The sequence below is a fragment of the Scardinius erythrophthalmus genome, assembly GCF_964197995.2.
Source record: "Scardinius erythrophthalmus genome assembly, chromosome: 8".
In the NCBI taxonomy this organism is placed as follows: domain Eukaryota; kingdom Metazoa; phylum Chordata; class Actinopteri; order Cypriniformes; family Leuciscidae; genus Scardinius; species Scardinius erythrophthalmus.
Genome location: NC_138228.1, coordinates 12,865,267 through 12,878,646, shown reverse-complemented (window position 1 = coordinate 12,878,646; position 13,380 = coordinate 12,865,267). Strand labels below are relative to the sequence as shown.

The window sequence follows — 13,380 nt, the reverse complement described above, 5'->3', positions numbered from 1 at the left end:
AACATAGGGTGGACCATAAAACTCTGGCTTTACAGTGACATAACTGCAGCCTACTGAGTTTTCCTCTCCATGACCCGGTTTAGAAAAATCATTTTTTTTACAATTTAGAGACAGCAGGGACTTGAAGGAGCTCCAAGAACACAAAACTGTACTAAATACACTATTTTCATCTCTGAAGTGATAAAATCATCATATGCGACCTATAATATGAGCTCTGAGTGTTTTACTAATAACTACCCAATATCTCCATCTCCAGGGGGAGGGGGGGAAAGAATATTTTTGGTCAACAATAAAGAAATAAAATGAAATCAAACAGCTCCCTCTTGAAAACCCACACGCACAATGAATATAAAGCACTTTCACGTTATTACGTAAACAGCCACAGGAACACAGAGCAATAAAGAGGATACAGTGCGGGGATAATGCATGAAGGCAATGATTCATAAAAAAGTTTGAAAACACACCAACCCCTCCTCCCTCAGCCTATGCTCCACAACTTCATTCTGAGCCTCACTTTCTTCCCTCCATTCATTCATCTTATCTCTCCAACCCTCTTTATCTTAATCTCTGCTTCCCACTCACCTGCCTCCAGCTTCGTTTATTTCGGCTTAGCCCACCTGTTCCCCTGTTCCTGTGGAAGTCTAAGGTTTTAGTTGTACTTTATCTTCTTCCTCTTGTTCTTCTCCTCTCTCCACTCTCTCTCTGTCCCCTCCACTGCAAGTCAATAAAAACTTTTGGAACGCCTCAAAGCCTGGAACAGAAAGTTGCGAGTGTTGCCCTGCCAGCCAGTTTTAGCCAGTGAATGCAAATGGAGCGGAGATGGGGCTCAGATCAGGGGCTGCTGACTGAGGCCAGAGCCTCTTACTGCTCTGTTCAACTCAATGAGAGAACTCACACATAAATCAACACCCCCTCGCTGCCATACACACAGAGAAAGAATGCACACAACCTAGAACGACTTGTCCCATGTGCACACACAAACAGGCACCCACAATGCTTCTTTTTTTCTCATACATGTGAGTACATGTATTACCAGTCAAAACAGTTGTGTATTTTTGTGGAAACCGTGATACACTATTTTCAGGATTCTTCGATGAATATAAAGTTCAAATCGATTTTTTTTGTAACATTACATAGTCTCTACTGTCACTTTTGATCAATTTAACGTAGCCTTGCTGAAGAAAATTTCTTTTTTTTATCTTACATAACACAAACCTATGAATGGTAGTGTATCAAAGTTTCCACAAAAATATGAATCAGCGTAACATTGATAATAATAGGCCCTAAATGTTTCTAAAACAACAAATCAGCATATTAGAATGATTTCTGAAGGATCATGAAGAATGGCTGTAATGACTGCTGAAAATTCAGCTTTGCCATCAAATAAATAAATAATATTTTAAAAGATTAAAATAAAAAAACAGTTATTTTCAATTGTAATAATATTTTACAATATTACTATTTTTACTGACCAAAATAAATGGAGCCTTAAGAGCACAAGAGACCTATTTCAAAAACATTAAACGATTGTAATTATCCCAAACTGACCTGTAGCATATGGCAGAAAACAAGATACGCATATACAGTTCTTGTGCATAACAAGTTCAAAGCTGTGCAGTCCTGCACTTCTCTCTTGGCCCCTCCCACTTGTGCCTTTGTTTAACTGTAGTGGACAAAACAGACCAGAGAATTGGGACGTCCCATAGAGCTTCTATACCCAGTGGGCTCATAAACAATATTTTGTCACACATACCTTTGAAGTGATTGAATCCAATCCATTTCTATTGAGAATCATAAATATAACTGTGTACCACTGTTTGGTTTATAGGTATAAAAGAGATAAATAAGAGAAGAGTGAACATACTGTATGTGTACAAATTCTCACGGCTGTATTTGTTGCAATGCAACTGTTCAAAAGTGCCCTTGAAAGGCAGTATCCATGGAGACCATTTAAACAGCCCCCTTCCAATGGCTGGCCACCACACTTCACTGCCCTCTGAATATGCTCAACAAAAAGATCACACGCTCATGTGGACACGTACACACACACACACACACCAGAGGCATGGCAAACCACTGAAATCCCTGCAGAAGCATTATTGATTCACTGTAACTTAACTTTAAATAGGCATTTTAGGGGTTTATGAGGCCAGAGAGAGAGTGTAAAGTTTGTGGGCTGTAGCAAAGAGAAACTTAAATGTTTTTTTTTTCACCTAAATCATAAGTAAAATGTCTCTATAGTGGCCTGATGGGAAAGCTTACACACCATAAATACCTAGTGGTCCTTTAAAGGTAGGGAAGGCAATTTAAGAGAGGCTAACAATAGCAAGCTAGCGTTGAAACTTTTTTTTTTTTGGTCCTGAGAAAAATATATGTAGTAGAACCTTAAACCCTCTATTATTGATTGCTATAATGATGTGAAGAGAGTTTAAACCAGAATAACAAAAAGTGTTTATGAAAAAGATTGCCTACCCTACCTTTTTAATTCTCATAAAGCTATATATGCTCTTGTAAATCATTAGCAATCTGGGGTCAAAGTAAAACAAACTAAAAGGCATAATGGAGGGCATCTCTAACTCACAGGTTACTCCTTTCTATATTAGCCTGCAAACTGTGTCTCTTCAGCCCAGACCCCTTACCATTTGGTAACCACTTCCCACATAAAAGGACAATGCTTCTCTTGTTCCTTTTCCTTAAATCCCACTTTCTTTTCACTTTTCTGACTCATATATCCCTGTCTTTTTTATAGCATACCTTCATGTTTCTCTCTTCCCCTGCTGCCCCTCTCCCTCAATCACATCTGTTGTTCCTGTAAACACTGTCTGGTTTGCTGAGATTAAGTCTTCTTTAACACAGTGCAAACAACTTGAGGGCTGAGTTGCGCTCCAAAGTTACAAAAAGCATTCTCAGAAATGAAAAGAAATCAGCTAACAGCATTAAAATCCAGCAAGCAGCATTATTAAGCTCAGAGCATATGGGTCACAGGTCTGTTTTGATCCTCGAGATAAGCTAGGGGAGGATATGGAATGCTAAATGCAAGTAATAAAACCAACCATATAGTCATGTGTGAAATAACAAAATAAATAGCCTTATTACATTTAAAAAGTATTGGAGAAAATTATTTATCTCTTTGTCATTTTATTTATTTATTTAATATAAATTATTTTATAGAAATGTATATAAATATATAAATATATAAATATATAAATGGGGGGCAGTCAAGGACTAGTGGTTAGGGAGTTGGACTGGTAACCCAAAGGTTGCTGGTTCGATTCCAGAGCCGGTTGGAAATGACTGAGGTGCCCTTGAGCAAGGCACCTAACCCCTAATCGCTCCCCGGGCGCCACACAAAGGCTGCCCGCTGCTCTGGGTGTGTGTATCCACGTTTGCAGTGTGTGTGTGTTAACTACTCACTACTCTGCTCCTAATGTGTGTGCATTAACTTGGATGGGTTAAATGCAGAGGTCAAATTCCAAGTATGGGTTACCATACTTGGCCGTCACGTGTCACTTTCTTTCACATAAATTAAGTTGCAATTTATTTATTTATTTAATCTATTATAATAACAAAATAGCCAATTATGGAAGGCAGCTTGTTTCTATGTAAGCTTGTTTCCGCCACGAAAATGTAAAAGATAATTGGGACTTTTATCTCACAATTCTGAGATATAAACTGTTTCAATCGCGAGTTTACATTTTGCAATCTGACTTTATAACCCGTAATTGCGAGTTTATATCACACAATTCTGAGAAAAGAAGTCAGAATTACAAGGGGGAAAAAAGGTAAAGGTAAAAAAGTCGCAATTAACGTTAAGTTAAGTTACCTTTTTTATTTTGTGTGCCAGAGAAACAAGCGCGCAGCCATCTTTAAAAAAAATTCTTTGAATTTCCGTTATTGCGGTAGCTCTGTGTATTTCTATGGCATCGTTGTCAAAGAGTTGTGAATGAACCGCTCATTTTGAAATCTTCCCGGTCTACTGACATTTGTTATGATATCCAGTTTCATAAATCCATTAGATTCATACTTCAAATACAAACCGGAAGACAGAACACAACGAGACGAGAGCAGCGCTGAAAAGAGGCGGGGCTATATAAGGTCTAATAAATGGCAAAAGATATGAGACAAGTCCTTACCCTTTTGACATTTTATATATATATATATCTTTAAAAAAAAAAAAAAAAAAAATATATATATATATATAAATTAAATGAACATATATTTATTAATTAAAAAATAAAATAAATAGGTGCATTTTAAAAGAGAAAATGTTTATTATTGGTTGCAGAGAGCATCAAATCACTGAAATTCAATATTCATTTAGAAACCTATTTTGTGCAATAGATAGGTTCTGGTTTTGGGTCACCACTTGATGTCTAATATACAGTAAAATCTGGGTTCTGCAACACGATAAAACAGAAAAAAAGATGGACCTCCAGCCTATAAAAAAATAAATCCAGAATAAATATCCCTTGACTATAAAATACGACAAGAAGCATGAGTATTTTGTAGTAATCTTTATAAAGAACACTGATTTAGTCACCGAGTGACTAATGTCATTAGAGACACAGCACATCAGAACGTATTGCAGGCACATTCTGAATCAGTCGTTTCAGTCAGGGGGATTCACAGCTACAATTCTGCAACTCCATGCTGATAATAATTCATTTTCCCAGACAAAACAGACCCCTGCACACACACGTGACACGCAAGAGTGTAAAGTCAATGCAAGACATGACGACACCAACAAAACCCAAGCATGAAAATACTTACATGCTCATCTACATTTACAACAGTTAACAAGACTTCAAGAACACTTCTATTGTACATTATTGTGAGTTCTCGATGGAAGTCTTACGGTGATGACGTTTTATATACATCTACTTACAGCTGGAGATCAACAGCTCCACGTGAGAGATTTCGATCGGATATTTACATTGGCAGCCACATTCTCCGCCCACATTTTACACACATGGTTGCTGATAATAAGAGCAATATCTGTACAACTGAGAGGCATCATTTCAATGCTCGAAAATACAAATCTAGGAAGCATATTTAGTAACATCTAGAATCAGTGCTGACGATGATTGAGTTGTTTTCTATCCCAGAGGACTAACTCTTTGCACCCCTAAGCCATGATGTCCTATACCAGAAAGTGGAACCTGCTTGCTGTAGCGATCATAACAATGCCACTTTTTTTGGGCCATCACATTTGCTGCTGTATTCCTTCATACCGCTTTAATATTCCAAGGTTAGTAGAGGTACTGCATCTAACAAAACCATTATCTGTCACAAGTGTTATTCCATTTTCAGACGACTTGCAAAATGGCATTGTTTCCTTTATGGCTGTAACCTAAAACACAGATCAAGTCTGTTGAGAAGAGATCACCACACGTCTTAGATGGAGAACTACGAGTGCATTGCTACTGCCCATGAATGAACACATTTAGATCGCACTGCTAGAGTCCTGGAGGAAGTGCACGTGTTAGGATCTCAGCATGCTTTGATGAGGTCTGGAGGTTTTAGACGATGGATCCCTTTGAGGATGACAGATGAATGGAGCGAATGCGCGTGGCTAGCGTCTTCTCCAGGTCGTGCAACACGTCGGGGCAGCAGTTCTCCACCGGAGAGTTATAGAGCAACTGTTTAAATGGCTCAAGCTCTATGAGACCTGCCATGTTCTTCAGAAAGTAGCCCTCGATGTAGGCCGACAGCTCAGGCGCCTCCAGGAACTAACAGAGAAGCAGAGGAAAGAAAATACTGAGAATGTAAAGAATATTCCATATACATGCCAGATGGGGAAATTAAATCTAAGAACGTGAGATTGTAACAAACAGACTGCCATTACTTTAGCATGGTTGTAGATCTCCACACAAGTTTCGGTGTTGATGTTCTTGGCGCAGATGATCTCACAGTGTCTCTGTAATGCCTCCAGCTGGAAGAACTTAGATGCAGAGAGGAGCTGGAAGAGAGGGGGAAAGGAGAGAAGTTGAGAATATAAAAATATAAACCTCAATATAAGGCTAATTTTATATTAGCCTGATATAACCGTAATAAGTAAGTATAAAATTTGTGGGGGGTTTTGTGTTTTATTTACAGCAAGGATGCATTAAATGTGAGAGTCAAGACATTTATAATGCTACAAAACATTTTTATTTAAAATAAATGTTGTTCTTTTGAATTTGCTATTTATCAAAGAATCCAGGAAAAAAAAGATTCATGGTTTCCACTAAAAAATATTAAGCAGCACAACTGTTTCAACATTGGTAATAATGATTCTCAAGTAACTGCAGTAATAGCTGCTGAAATTTAACTTTGCCATCACAGGAATAAAATAAAAATTTTAAATATATTGAACACTGTACATATATTATACACAGTAAAATCTGATTTTTTTTTGTTATGCTGGTTGAAAGACTCTTCACGTCCTGATAGCAATCACTAAGTTAAGTGGTCTAAATGTATTTATATGTATATATCGTCTGTGGAAGGTGTAGGACCATAAAATGTTCGTCCAATAATTGCATTCGGTCTGAATGTCATACCTGCCTGCCAACATATGTATTTCCATACCTCCACGCACCCTACACGCGCAGACATCACACGTTATTAGCGTGTTTTATGCTATGCAGAGTTAGATGTCAGTCACCCAGCCTGAACCAAAACAACAAGCTTACGCCATAACTACTGTAATTTGGAAAAGATGGAAACCCGTGACGTTATACTCACAGTGGTTCGTGACTCAAATTTATGCGTTATAATGTCAAAATTATCAATGCCGAAATGAATCCGCAGCAGTCAGGTGGTACAGGTCAGTGCTCTGTAAGTTGTTTATGTTCATTATTATTGTAATGTTATGCACTTTGAGACATGAGGTAGTTTAACACGATCTCTTGAAAAGTGACACTTTTGTTTGCTCCCTGTTGTACGTGTTAATGTGTTTAGAAGGACGCTCTGAAGGGAGGGTGGGATCCTATGCTTTCAAAGCTAGCTCGCTATTGCTAGCCTCTCCGAAAATTGCCAACCCTACCTTTAAATATAAAAATTCTAGATAACATAAGGACTGAAATGGAATTAATAATACTTACATCCATAACCTCAGTGTTTCTGATGTGAAGTGAATCCGTTCCACCAAAGTACAGATACTGCATCACCAGCTATAAGGGAAAGCATCAGTATAAGGGAATGCATCAGTCAGACGCAACAGACCACAATATAAAAATGAGCTTTCACTCTCGATAAAAGTTACCAAAACAATAACAATACTTTTCAGAGCATTAGTGTAAGAGCCAGACTGTACCTGAAATACATTGTATTTGACATGGCTGATTTCGATACAGGTGTTCTCAGCAGCTGGTCTGTTTGCTAGAAGTAATTTAAACCTTGGGTATAAGAAGGAGAAGTTAAAACAATGATAAACATAGCATACTCTATACAGAGTAAATATAAAGGAAAATAAGCTGTTATTATGCCTCATATCTGTGTCATTAATAAGGTACTGTAATTCAAACAACAAAACACAAGTTAAACGTCACTGCATGCAATTATACAGTGATTCCTTTCAGTTGGATGCAGTGCATCAACTGACCTGTTGGAGGCGGTGAAGAGCAAAACTTTGTGAGCGTAGAATGGCTTGCCCTCCACCAGGAAGGTCACATCTGACATCTCCTTGTTGTTTAGAAAATGAGGATCTGACACACAAACATATCACAGATGCATTCTTACTAGTCGCAATTGACATCTGCGGAAATCAACAGCATGCCACAGTCGCTGTCAATAGAGCTCAAAGTGTGCAAACAAAAATGAAAATTCTGTCATCATTTACTTCTCAGTTCTCACAATGTTCCAAACCTATATTACTTTCTTTCTGCTGTGGAACATAAAACGAGAATGCTTTCAAGAAAGCGCTGGTTGTTTTTTTCATCCAGTTACAAAGAATAGGGAAAGGGGAATGGAGCTTTTAAAGATGCAAAAGCACCACAAAAGTAGACAAAGTGAATTGTGCATTATAAATGCCAGAAACTGAAATTTAAGTCTCTTTTTACTCAAAATCAGCCCTAGATCTCCTTGCAATATATGCACGAGTAAAGTTTGTTCTGTGAATGCATTGTTCTCTTGAGTCAGATCTTTTGAATGAATTGTTTGATCCAATTCACAAAAGTAGTCTCAATGAGTGAACAATTTCAATTTTGGTCTGTTCGTCACTCCTTTTTTTTAATTGCAGGACATGTTCTTTTACCATTTATATATATATATATATATATATATTTTTTTTTTTTTCAGTTTTTAATTCAACTAAAACCTTTTATATCAGCTTGCCAAGGCAACTATTTTTTAACATTTTTAAGTTTTTCATCTAATATTTATATTTTGTTTCAGTTTTATTCATATTAACGGAAATCACTTTTATTGGTTTTCTTTTTTTTTAACCATAGCAAAACTGAACAAAATTATAATGCAGATGGTAACATAAAAACTGTATTTAATTGCGATAGATCCTTTAGAATGCCTCCTTTTGTGCTCCACAAAAGAAATAAAGTCACACGGTATGGAATGACATGAGGGTGAGAAAATGATGACAGAATTCTCATTTTTGTGTGAACAATCCCTTCAACTTGCATTTAAAAATATTTTTTTAATGGCAGAACCACCCACAAATGACATTTTCACTTGACATTTGAGAGTGCTCAGTTTAATTCAAAAAGATACATTTGTTCTGGTCATAAAAAGCTTGAAGTTGATTGTATTTTACAGAGAGCACGGCACAACCTGATATCTGGTGCTACATACCCAGTCTTGACGTCTGTTTCCTCTTGATCTCGGTGAGTTTGGGGATCGGATACGGCCCGTAGCACTGAGTAAATAAAACAGCCAGCTGCTGACTAATAACTTCATTCTGCAAACCATGGGAAAGAGTAAAGTGTAAGACCCCTCTCATCAAGTCCCATTAGAAAACAAAACATTTTGACTAGCTTGAGGGTGTTAGCAATGTATATGTGTGATCTTGCATAGCAAAATCACAGCATCTGTTATTGAGAAGTATCAATGCATGGTGTTTTTTGGGATCGGTACTTTGTTATAGAGGTGAGACGAGTGCGTTGCGTGCAGGAAGATGCTTAAATCCCTGTCAGATCGCTCCCTCGGCAGTTTGAGCGATCAGCTTCTCTGAAAGATTGTTAAAGGTTCCTCATCAACTTGACATTTCTCTCACCCGGCCTGCTTCTGTCTCTACAAATCACCTGCTGTCAGCACAGCACCACTATTTCCTCTCTCTCTCACTCCACAGTTTCTTCTCTTGGTCTCTCACTCTTTGTACTAACAAGCAGACACACATTATTTGTGAAGGTTGAGCAGGGAGCGGAATCTGTCAGTCATCCCTGCAGGGTTCAGAGGAAGGTTCCTTGACTCCACCATAGATCAACCTTGACAAACACACTCACACATACACCTACTGTTGCCCCAGTGGAAGGAAGTCCATGTTTATCTTTACTTCCTGTACTGTCTAATATGCTGTAGGGGGAGTCGATATTGATGTGAAGTAGATATAATGGTCAGTGTCTAAGGATTCTTTTTAGCACCCTAGGTTTCAAAGCAAAGCTCACTATTACATAACACTGTGGGAGGACGTCAACAGAACGCCCAATTCAAATTATGTGAGTTTCTGCCTTCACTTCCTGTTTTGAAGAACCAATGTGTTCCCCAGGGTTCTGGACTCTAAAGATTTTGAGAGAAGTAATCATACAGTATATCTCAGGCAAGCTACTAGCAACACCAAGATCACAGGTTTGATTCCCAAGGATTTCACATACTGACAACATGCTCTGAATGAATGTGTCTGCCAAATAAGGTATTTTCAATGTTAAATACAGTGGTAAAATCAGTGTTATTTTGGCATTATTAATATACTATCATAGTATGTATTAATATTTTGAATTGGATTTTATTTTAACTTTTTTAGTAATTTTGTTATGCGATTTTGTAATTTTTATTCGTTTTTTTAAATATATATATTTTTTTTAAATCAGTTGTAGTAATTTTAGTCCTTCAACTAAAACTTATTTTATTTCAGTTCGTTGACAAGGCAACATATTACATTTTTATTTTTTCAAGTTTTTGTTTTGTTTTTCATCTAATATTTATATATTTTAGCTTTATTTCAATGAATGATTTTCAGTAGTTTTAGTTAACCATAACAACACAGAGCAAAATTATGAAGAAGAAAACTGGAAGTGAAAATGAATTTAATTAGTTAAAATAAAAATAAAACTATAAATCTTCAATGCAATATTAACTATAACTTAAAAAAAAAAAATTAGCACTGCAGTCTGTGCAACATGGAAGAAATCTAGCTTAGTTGTTACAATTGGGCTCAAACAAAAATGAAATGAATGAAAAACTACAGGTGAAACTCGAAAAATTTGAATATCGTGCAAAAGTTCATGTATTTCAGTAACTTAAAAGGTGAAACTAAAATATTATATAGACTCATTACATGCAAAGTGAGATATTTCAAGCCTTTATTTGTTATAATTTTGATGATTATGGCTTACAGCTTATGAAAATGTTCAAAATTTCTGAGATTTTGAATTTGGGGTTTTCATAAGCTGTAAGCCATAATCATCAAAATTATATCAAATAAAGGCTTGAAATATCTCACTTTGCATGTAATGAGTCTATATAATATATTAGTTTCACCTTTTAAGTTGAATTCCTGAAAAAAATTAGCTTTTGCACGATAATCTAATTTTTCAAGTTTAACCTGTATTTATGAACCACTATGTGTATACTGTGAACTGAAATTTAAAACCAAAATTCAAAGAAAATAAAGAAATAAACCTAGTGACATTTTAAAACTATAATAACCATGTTTCAAGATGAAGAAATATGAGGTCAAATGTAGAAATTTTTGCTTGAAAGTTTTGCTTGTGTGTTAGTTCACCTTGCTGGCACGCAGGATCTGGAACATGAGTGGGAGGCCGTGTGTTATGAGTTCCTCTGTGTACTCCTCCTCTTCAATAGAGCTGAACTCTTTCAGCAGACCCTGGATCAGCGGCCGCCGGTGCTGCAGGAAACAAGTTCGCAGGGACTCCAGCCAGGTGTGCAGCGTCCAAGGCACGCCTGATACACACACAATACATGACAATCACCTTTCTAAGTTGACTAAGTTGGAGTTGACTTTGATTTATGGCAAAATTGTGGTTGGAAATATTTTTGAAAGAAGTCTCTTATGTTCATCAAGACTGCATTTACAAAAATACGGTAATAATGTGAAATATTATCACAATTTAAAATAACTGTTTTCTATTTTAATATATTTTAAAATATAATTTATTCCTGTGAAGTCAAAGCTAAATTTCCAGCATCAGTCTTCAGTGTCACATGATGCTTCAGATATCATTCTAATACAGGTGAAACTCGAAAAATTTGAATATCGTGCAAAGGTTAATTTATTTCAGTAATTCAACTTAAAAGGTGAAACTAATATATTATATAGACTCATTACACGCAAAGTGAGATATTTCAAGCCTTTCTTTGTTATAATTTTGATGATTATGGCTTATAGCTCATGAAAACCCCAAATTCCCCAAATTTTTAAAATTATCATAAGCTGTAAGCCATAATCATAAAATTATAACAAATTTTTCGAGTTTCACCTGTATGCTGAGTTGGTGTGGAAGAAGCATTTCTTATTATTACCATTGTTGAAAACATATGTACTGCTTAATATTTTTTAGGAAACCACAATAAAGTATTTATTTGAAGAAGAAATATTTTGTAAGATATCAAATGTCTCTGTATTGTCACTTTTGTTCAATATAATGCACATTTGCTTAATAAAATGATTAATTTCTTTAAAAAAACAACACCTTTTCAATGGGAGTGTACTGTATGTACATTTTTACATTTTATTAATAAAATATCTGTAGTGCTTGCCTATGCAAATTCTTTTGGCACAAGCCAAAAAAGCCCAAATATTCTGGTGTCCAGATATAACTTGGGTCCCTCCTTCAATGCAGGTCCATGCAAATAGTGCCAGTTTTATTGCCAATTCTTGTCCAAAATAGTCTAATTGTTTAGTAAAGCAATAGCACACCTTAACAAGCTATTCATAACCTTAAGCTACTTGTACTGTAAGCATTAGCACTGTGTAAATTCTAACTTAAGATTGTAATACCATTATTTTATTACTGTAGATACTATAAGAGCACTGACCTAGACTTCTGATGTCCAATGTGATGTCGACATAACCATGTTCAGAGCTGTGATACATCGCCTCTCTTAGAGCTTTGAGTTTGGCTTTCCCTGTGCGGGATGCTTCAATCTTGAGGGAATTCCTCTCTTCCATCTCTGATCCCTCAGCCAAGATCTCCTGCAGAGAGAGAACATCCGCCTTCCCCTTTTCCGACTGCGACAGAAGCTTGCAGAACACGTTCCTGCAGCACGAGGATGATACGATTTTGCAGGTTTTATTAATAAATTACGAGACTGTGTGCGTGTGTGTGTATTTGACTGGTGTGTGTGTGCGTGTTACCTGTGTCCATGCGCAGCAGCCAGGCTGTAGGAGTTCATGTCCCCTTGTGGTGCGGTGGAGATGCCGTTGCGGTACATGGTCCCGACCATGGGGTCTGCTCCTCTCTCCAAAAGCAGACTGACCAGCTCAAAGTTTCCTACAGCAAACAAACTGCTGAGTCTTCTCTTGTGGCCTAATTCAGTAATTGGAGAAGGAAGTGGCGCTGTTGTCCGCAGTCTGCAGTGTGAGCTTTCTTACCTGCAGCGGAAGCTAACTGCAAAGGCGTCTCGGTGTAGTTCTCCATCCCGTCCTGCAGAGAGCCCTCCACGTTAGCTCCAGCGTCCAGCAGGAGCTGAGATAAAAGGAAAGAGAGAGGTTTTAACTAGTTTATCAACTTTCCGCTGAGATTAAAGGGTTAGTTCACTCAAAAAAAGGAAATTCTGTCATCAATTACTCATTTCGTTCCAAACCTTCAGAACACAAATTAAGATATTTTAATGACAGAATTTCTGTCCCTCTGTTGAAAGTCTATTCACCCAAATCTTAGCGGTACAAAGTGTTCATAAAGAGATCATTAAAGAAATCCATATGAATTGAACACTTTAATCCTAGTCTTCTGTAGAGACACGATCGCTTTATAAAATAAACTGGTTTAATTTAGGTTTTCATACACATATACAGTGCAATGCATAAGTTTAGACACCCATGCTAAAGTTGACTAAAAAGAGGAATAAAATATTTTGGAAATTGAACTTAATGCCTTAATTTAAAAAATTAGGAAAAAATCCAACCTTTTAGGACACCAATTTTCTTTGTGAATGAATAATGTATCGTAAATAAATAAATGTTCTTCCTTAAAATACAGGGTGCAT

The 13,380-nt window shown here is 36.7% G+C and overlaps 1 protein-coding gene across 3 annotated transcripts in view; it reads right to left on the bottom strand.

The window, feature by feature from the left end:
* Positions 1 to 4,505: 4,505 nt before the first annotated feature.
* The window catches only part of btbd11b (BTB (POZ) domain containing 11b), a 69,831-nt gene continuing 60,956 nt past the window's right edge, over positions 4,506 to 13,380 (bottom strand). For all 3 annotated transcript variants that reach the window (XM_081372462.1, XM_081372463.1, XM_081372464.1), the window contains 10 exons: positions 12,767 to 12,860; positions 12,530 to 12,665; positions 12,211 to 12,431; positions 10,937 to 11,115; positions 8,788 to 8,893; positions 7,586 to 7,688; positions 7,298 to 7,379; positions 7,086 to 7,154; positions 5,846 to 5,959; positions 4,506 to 5,729 (listed from right to left, as the gene is read on the bottom strand). In XM_081372462.1, the coding sequence (XP_081228588.1) occupies positions 5,520 to 5,729; positions 5,846 to 5,959; positions 7,086 to 7,154; positions 7,298 to 7,379; positions 7,586 to 7,688; positions 8,788 to 8,893; positions 10,937 to 11,115; positions 12,211 to 12,431; positions 12,530 to 12,665; positions 12,767 to 12,860 (1,314 nt within the window). In that variant the 3' untranslated portion in view covers positions 4,506 to 5,519. The remainder of the gene's footprint in view (positions 5,730 to 5,845; positions 5,960 to 7,085; positions 7,155 to 7,297; positions 7,380 to 7,585; positions 7,689 to 8,787; positions 8,894 to 10,936; positions 11,116 to 12,210; positions 12,432 to 12,529; positions 12,666 to 12,766; positions 12,861 to 13,380) is intronic.